This window comes from Micromys minutus (genome assembly GCF_963924665.1).
Source record: "Micromys minutus genome assembly, chromosome: 5".
Classification (NCBI taxonomy): domain Eukaryota; kingdom Metazoa; phylum Chordata; class Mammalia; order Rodentia; family Muridae; genus Micromys; species Micromys minutus.
The window spans coordinates 14,899,204-14,907,694 of record NC_137974.1 but is presented as its reverse complement, the minus strand read 5'-3'; the positions used below and the strand labels follow the sequence as shown (position 1 = coordinate 14,907,694).

The following is an 8,491-nucleotide window of genomic DNA, read 5'->3' as shown; positions in this document are numbered from 1 at the left end:
ACACACACACGTGTATGTATATGTACCCACAAATACTTAATTACAACCTTAAAAAATGTATCTGAAATAAATTAAAAAAAGAATTTGGCTACTTTATTTACAACAAACAGAGAATTTTGTGTCTTTTTATCTTAGAAATTGAATTAGAAACTATAAAGAGGAAAAGCTTAAGAAGTGGTGACCCAGGCTGGCCTAATTGCATGTTTCAGGCAAGTGACTGTGTCAAATAAATAAAGATTAGTAGATCATGCATAGGAGATCTATGACCTAAACATGTACATGTACACTCATGCAAGTGGGTACAGGCCTGTAATGAACATGCACACACAAACATGTTCACTGATGTACTCATTACTTTGTACTGATAAAACAGTACAACCTCATTCCTCAATTGTCTTTCCATATGATGTCATATTGTTATAATTATCAACAATTTTTGTTCTTTAAAAAATGTTTTAGCCAAATGAGGTGAGGCTGACCTGTAATCCTCTGACTTGAGAAGTGAAGATAGTATAGTGAGATTTTCACTGAACTCTGTATAAAAAATAAATAAAAAACTCTTTCAAGAACTGTACTGGATAAAATCTTCTGACCTTTGAAGAATGCTAGACAAAAATTAATTGCTTTTCTGATGAACCTGAGAAAAGGGTGATCAATATCATCATTTTTCTGCTTTTTAAAAATAAAAATTTGTAGTACATTTATTCACTCTATAGTCTTGATATTAGTGTTGAAAATATAATTATAAATAACATATGTATATACACATATATCAGTTATATGTATTCCATTTTCTATACACCAACTTTAATTTTGAATATAGATTGTGACATTAATATCCACAAAACTACATTTCAAAATTTATGTCCTCTTTTCATTTTATGTCCCAAGAAAAATTAGGCAAGCAGGCAGCTTTCAAATTAGATAATAAAGATATAAGAACAGGTTCTTGCAGTAAAAATATGACTTGATAGCCATATTTTCTCCTTAGTGGTTAATTTATTAGAATGTCCTTGCCTCTCTTTTAGTAGCTTGAAGTATAGTGCATTGTTCAATGTTTGGTGTCAGAGTGAGAGATTTCCCTGCTACCACGGTTCCCTCCACAGACTAAGCTAATTAAATACAAAGCAAGAGAGATTTGCACCTTAATAAATCTGCCTCTGGGTTAAGACACTATGTCACTTTGGTAGTTCTTTCAATAAAGCCAGAAGGTATTAAAACCAGAGCTTTTTTAATCATTGCCCATGACATTACTAATAGTCTTCCAATCCGACCGTTCCATGGTGCATGCTTTGACAGGGAAATTTTCCCACGCTGCACTCAGCAATCTAAGTGAGATGGTTGGCACTTAGGACAAGTGACAGATTCCATTATAAAACTTCATACACATTTTTCCTTGTAACAGAAATGAAAGAAACCGATTTCCATCTATATAAATCCTAATTGATCAAGCATAGAAGTACTTGGCTAGAAAAACAGCTTCAAGCCTTACATTTTCTAATTCTGACAAAAATGGTCAAAATGGATGATTGATCTGTAAATAAACTGAGGGAAATCGATACTGTTTGTATAATGTCTCAAAAAGAATGGGAAACCTAAGATATGCTTGTATTTGAATGCACTTGTATTTGGGTGTTAAATTTTTCTTTTGCATATTTGCCAGGCACCTACTACCTCCTTAAAGTGACTCTACTTCAGTGGCACAGCCTGTGGAGAAACAAGGACCTTCTTAATGTGGAAGTTTGAATGTTATGATTTATAAGCTAAATCAGAATAGGTAACTGCAGCGTGTTGTCAATAGGCTGAAGACTTCAGTATAAAAATCCAACACTGCATCTTTTTAATGAGATAATTCCCAAAGTTCCTATTTTATATTCTCTCTTCTGCTTATGGAGACATTTCTGCAGAGAGGACAAGAATGTCTTTATTTTTTCTGAGGATCCCTCTGCTCTCTAACAGAGTCATGATGACATAAAACAAAATAGCTATTTAACATTCCGTTCTCTTATGTCATCTCTGGATTATCACATTCATTCTCTCTGCCCCTAATAAACTTCTCAATCAATACTGAAATACGAGTTAATAATAACAGGTCACAGTTATGTAACTCAAGAAATTTACCATTCATTGCCTAACTAAAGAAACAACTGATTTGTTTTCAGTTGTCCTGGAAATTTCTGATGAATTATTTAAGGTACTTAAGTTTGCAGTTTTTCCATACTGAATTGTGTATACAGCTCTAAAAAAGACAAGTGCACCAAAGATAGAACAAAGATTCCTTTCATAGTGCTTCTTGTCTACGTTGCCCCTACCAAAAAAAAAAAATGTATCTCACCCCCTTTTCTTTACACTTCTATTGTATAAATATAAAGTTTTATTATCATTCTTTCTCACATAGAATAAAAGCAGGGCACTCACTATCACATTAATACTACCAAATTATGTACTATGTTTAAAATACTTGCTTCATAAAAATGAAGACACTGAATATATTGAAATAAGATACACCATGAAATAAAAAACTTTTTGGAAGGTTGCTAACACCTTACATGTACTGTTTGCTCATTGTAAAAAAAAAAATCTTTACACACCAAGAAAACTTTGACTATTTCCAGGTTGCATCTTGTTTTACATGTACTTTATGCTCATTGTAACTAGTGGGATCTTGATCACACTATCAAACCTTTAAAAAAAAACAAGTACTGACAAAAATGTATTGTATACTTTTATGCAAAAAATGCTTAAAATCTGTACATTTATCTTTGTTTCTTAAAATAAAGTTGTTAAAAGAAAAAATAGTAATAAGACTGAGATTTTATGATCACTGGTGATTAAAAGGACATAAATAGAGTTTTATTAAGGTATTTGTGTACTTTATGATCTTAGCAAATACATACCATAATTTATTTCACTAAAAAGCCACAAATGTTCAAAAGAAGTCTGCAGAAGACCATTAATTCTATACTTTTTGAATGCCATTTTCATCTAATAAGCTCATAAATTTCAAAGAGGTCATGAAGATTGGAAGGGATAGAATTGATAAAACATAGACAAGTCATCTTGCCAAGCATGGTTAAATATGTTAGGTTGAAGCTAATCAACATGTAGAGTGGTTTACATATAGACATACCAACAGATGTGTGTTCATAACTATTCAAGGCTGGTCCTAGGAGCAATCAATAAAACTACTGGGTAAATAAACAGAGCTCAAATTCTTATTATCATTATAATAATTCCTAATAGCAAGAACTTCAGACTGTGCCAAAGTCTTCCAGGTTTTTTACTTTGTAATAATAGATTAGACAAAGCATCAGAGAATTTACTCAGAAGTCAAAACCTGTCCTAACAGAAAGCTGTGGAAAAGAATACACAAGTCTTTCTGCTTCCTTCCTCTTTGTCACTTTAAGAAGCCTGTAGTGTTTCAAATACGCCATTGCAATAACCTTATGATTATGCATGATGACTGTTTTTTGCCCATCTCCATAACAATAATATTCATTAGAGGAAACACACTTATATTTGCTAATAATGGCTTTTAATTGTTCTGTTTATTAATAGCTAAAGGGAAATTTCTCTTAAGGCTTTGGTGTAAAACAATTGTGTACTTTTTGTGGAACCATAAATAATTTGATTGTTAAATTTGATGGTCATCACACTATTTTAACACACAATGATATGTTATTGGAGTATTTATTTATCTTATATGAAAAATAAAAAAAAAATGACTAATGATGTCAAAGGACTCAAATTCTCAACATCTAGACAGAGAGAGAGAGAGAGAGAGAGAGAGAGAGAGAGAGAGAGAGAGAGAGAGAGAGAGAGAGATGGAAGGAGAGAGACAGAGGGAGAGAGGAAGAGAGCTGTTATCCAAGTATATATCAGAGGTTTATAGAGAGTGAAATCAAATTTATTATTACTAAGATGATTATTCAGTACTTTTGAATGAATAAGGTCAGCAAAAAAAAGCAATATAGGAAATAGCCTAAGGCATCAAGCCCTATAATTACGATAGCTTCTATACCAAAGAATCCACAATGAAATGAACCACATATGCATTTTTAGACTCTAACTCTGTCTCTTCCCTCAAATCATCTTTAAGTCTATAACACCAGGATATTGTAAATATGAAGAGAAAGAGTATAACCGTGAGAATTTGTTGGTAAAAATGAGTGTAACATCTGAAGAGAAGATGTTATTCCAATTTTCATAACATTTACATGAGTTTGTGAGTAAGAAGCTGTATTCCGCTTGGGAGTCACCAACACCATCATCAGCCACTATGACAGGTGCCAGTTCCCCAAGGTGGTGGGGGGCTTTGATCGAGTGCTGCTGGATGCCCCTTGTAGTGGCACAGGAGTCATCTCCAAAGACCCTGCTATGAAGACGAACAAGGATGAGAAGGACATCCAGCGCTGTGCCCACCTTCAGAAGGAGCTGCTGCTCAGTGCTATTGACTCAGTCAACGCTCCCTCTAAGACCGGAGGCTACCTGCTCTACTGCACCTGCTCCATTACGGTGGAAGAGAATGAGTGGGTAGTAGACTTTTCCTTGAAGAAGAGGAATGTGCGGCTGGTGCCCACCGGCTTGGACTTTGGCCAGGAAGGTTTCACCTGCTTCCGAGAAAGGCGCATTCCCCCGACTCTGCATTCCACCGATGCTTCTACCCTCACACTCACAATATGGATGGTTTCTTTATAGCCAAGTTCAAGAAATTTTCCAATTCTATTCCCCAGCCCCATGCAGGAAACTCGGCAGCAGCTACTCCTACAGACCCTGACCTGAAGGATCAGGTCACCCCAAAGTCTGAGAACAGTAGTCAGCCCACCAAGAAAGCCCCTGGGGCTGCCAAGGCGAAGCAGTATTTGGTGAAACAGCAACATTCCAATAAGCCCATCCAGAAGTTGAACGGCATCTCCAAAGGGCCAGGCTTGTCCACTGAACCTTCTGTCCCAAAAGTCCAAGTGACTGCCAGGCCCCCGGAAAGCAGTCAGTCTGGTGGGAAAGCCGAGAAGATCAGGAAACGAAAGAGGGCTGGGAAGCTGAAGCAACAGGGACCTAAATGGAAACCCTCCAAGGAGGCTGCTTTCCCAAAGCAGGGTTCCCCTTACAAGGGTGAGGACTCAGGAACACCTGCCACGCCCACTCCCTCTGAAATCTGTGCCACCCCAAGGCCTAAGGACTGTGGTCAGTCTCTTGGGAAAGCCAAAAAGATACAGAAAATAGAGCAGCAGTTATCAGAGCAGCCTACCAAGAGAACTGCTCCCTTCAAAGAAGATGCTGTCCCCAAGGGACCCTCAGGCCCCACTGTTTCTCCCCACAGTTCCACCAGGCCTCCACCAGCAAAAAGGAGGAAATCTATAACAAAGGGCAGCAGCCAGCCACTGTTGTCTTAAATGAACTTGGAAACTCATTGACATTGTCTCTGGGTTGGAACTCTTAATCTTCCCTCAAGGACGGCTTCCCCCTGTGCATACATATGAAATTTAACATACATATTGCCACCCCTATAAAAAAAAAAAGAAGCTGTATTCTCCTATTTAGGCTTCATGATTGTTAGAAAGTGAATAAGACAAGCTTTTTTTAAAAATAACCCACCTCAATTTGGGATAGCTTTACATAAAAATGTGAAAGAAAATAGTCAAAGCCTATTCTGGTCCTCTTCTCTTGGTTTCTGCATCAGATAAAATAAATTCTAAAAAGAAAGTTTTTGATTTTTTTCTTTCCCAGTGGTTTACTGTTTACTTATTTTCTCAGTACTACTATATATAAATGGACAATTATCCTATAATCTCTACCTTCAGAATTCACTATTTTTTATTAATTTTAAATTCTGCATATAACATATTCTTATCATATTCACCACCAAATTCTCCAAGATGCAATTGCTCCTTCTTTTATTCATTTTTTGTTTGTTTTGAAGCTAATATTTCAATCAATCAGACCATCCAGTGCTCTCATGGACTAAACCACCAACCAAAATATAACATGGAACAACTCATGCTGCATGTGTAGCTGAGGATAGCCTCAAATAGCATCAGTGGGAGGGAGGCACATGATCTTATGGAAGGTAGATGTCCCAACTTAGGGCAATGCTAAGAAAGTGAGGCTGGAGTGGACAGGTGGGTGTGAGAGCACCCTCAGAGAAACAGGGGTGAAAGTGATGGGAGAGGGGGTTTGAGGAGAGCAAACAGAAAAAAAAAGTATTTCAAATTTAAATAAATAAAATAACCATTTTTAAAAAAGGAAGCAACTGTTTCTGAGCAGCTTTCTTGGTCCTCTGATCCCTCCTTCAGAGATGTTTCCTGGGATTAACATAACATTTAGTATAAATGAAATAATTGGGGTGCTCTGCCCATGGTCTTTTGTTCTCTGCATTTTAACTAGTTGTAGCTTTCTGTTGATCTCCATATAGTTAAAAAGAAGCTTCTTTCAAGACACATAAGATTTATACTTACTGTGCACATAAAGATAGGTATTTATAATGTAGGTACAGTTTACACAGTTTAGAAAACTGTCTTTCTCGAGGACCTATGGCCTCACCAGCCATAGGTACTTGACTAAATTTAATTCTAGGTATGAATTTCTAACTAATCAGTGAACCCTAAGTCAAATGATCTGTCCTTTGGTTACCTAAGAATATGAATAACTCTTAGTAAACTAACATTTTAGGGATTTGAGTCACTAAGGTCAGTACATAAATATACCATATAATTATGTGATCTATTAAGGAAGTTGCATTTCATTGTAATCAATATGCATGTCTTTATTGCAAGTGCATATTATGTGTACTGAGGATTTGTAAGAAATACTAATCAATAATGTACCTATTCATTATACTTTGTAATAAAATGTTTAGTATCATGTAAGACATGATCCTGTAACTCATGCTATGCTGTGACACACAGAAGTTCCGACCCTATGAAATAAATGTAATTTAATATTTTAAGAATGTATATAAAATTAAAAATAATAGATCTAGATTATTTTTGCTTTATGTCACTAATCTATTTCATGTATCTGAGAAATGTTTTAAAACAAATTATTTCCATCAAAACCTTCTCCTTGTGTAGTAACTTATTTAAGTATTTCTTTAAATAAACTATAACACAACAATAAATAGAGCAACAAGTGTATGTCACTTGTCAAGAAGCAGTTTATATAAAATGTTATTACAGAGTCACAAACTGATAAAAATTCAATGGGTGTCAACTATCAGAATACATCATCTTAATTTAAATCAAATTCAAAATCTTACACTGTTCTATTTGTTGGTAGATAGCCACCTGCACTTAACAGAAATAGACACAGATAACTTTATAGTTACATAGAGATATTATACTACAGTAGGTGTGAAAAAATTCACATTTTGATTTTTCAGACAGTACATGTGTGTGAAATTCACAGAATCATAGGAAAGTGCTGATAAACTGGTTCTCTTCTTATACCATGTGAATGTAAAAGAAAATACATAGTCCTTTACCCTTGACTACAAGTTTACATACTAATAAATTTATTTCTTAGAACAAAGAGATCAGGATCATATATCCATTAATAAACCCACTAATGTGCAATATATATATATATATATATATATATATATATATATATATGTACTGAAGGATAAAATACATAATTTGAAGCAATGGATTAAGATAAAGAAAGAGATCAGTTATATTTACCCAGCATTAATTTATTTAAAATGTGTCTCTGATACCTTTTATGTCATTTTTCCATTAAACAAAATTGAGACTTTAATTATATTTGTATAGTATGTATGAAAAAAAATGTATGGATTGTATAAACCTGCTGAAACTAATATTTTGTTTATTTAACTAATTTGTTAAACTATCATTTGTTTCTTTTATGGCAAATTTGTCTCAACCAACTTATTGAAACAAAGTAAACCAAATGAATGAGAATTAAAAAGAAGACCAACACAACAACAATAAAAAATAAAAACACACCAATGATTTCCACATTAGACTTCATATTTTAATTTAGCTCTTTATAAAAGCTTATCTTTCAAGGCCCTTATGATTTATATCTGTGACCTAAATTTCTTTTTCCAATTTTTATTAGCATTGGTACTTTTTAATTATCTGCTCTCAATAAAACTAATCTATGCTCCTCCCTAGTAAAAGCGTAGTCTTTATTGTAAATAGGAAGAAACAGTTCAGAAAATTAAGATTAATTAAAGTGTTGAATTTTTAGATGTAAGTATTTTGATAAATGTACAAAAAGAAGAGACTTTAAAGGTTTTAAATCTGTAGAGAAATCATTAATGTCTTTCAAATTTTAACAAAGATCATTGGTACAGTTAGTTTTCTATATGATTTCAGACAATTTCTGTAGGTTAAATTGTGTCCCTACCTAAAGGACTTCTCTAAATCCTACACCATGACAGAAATTTACTTTGAGTAGCTTTCTAGAGTTTTAAAAAAGATAAATGAATGGAAAAATATAAATTATAAAAAAAAAACGAAAAAATACT

At 34.1% G+C, this 8,491-nt stretch overlaps 1 protein-coding gene across 1 annotated transcript; it reads left to right on the top strand.

Annotated features, from left to right (window-relative positions):
* Positions 1–273: 273 nt before the first annotated feature.
* LOC308420889 (28S rRNA (cytosine-C(5))-methyltransferase-like) lies at positions 274–5,393 on the top strand (the record flags this gene model as incomplete). Its single annotated transcript, XM_080917153.1, is given in 3 exon segments — positions 274–295; positions 4,235–4,654; positions 4,657–5,393. Coding segments are annotated over 3 exon segments (1,179 nt in total).
* Between the last annotated feature and the right edge of the window lie 3,098 nt (positions 5,394–8,491).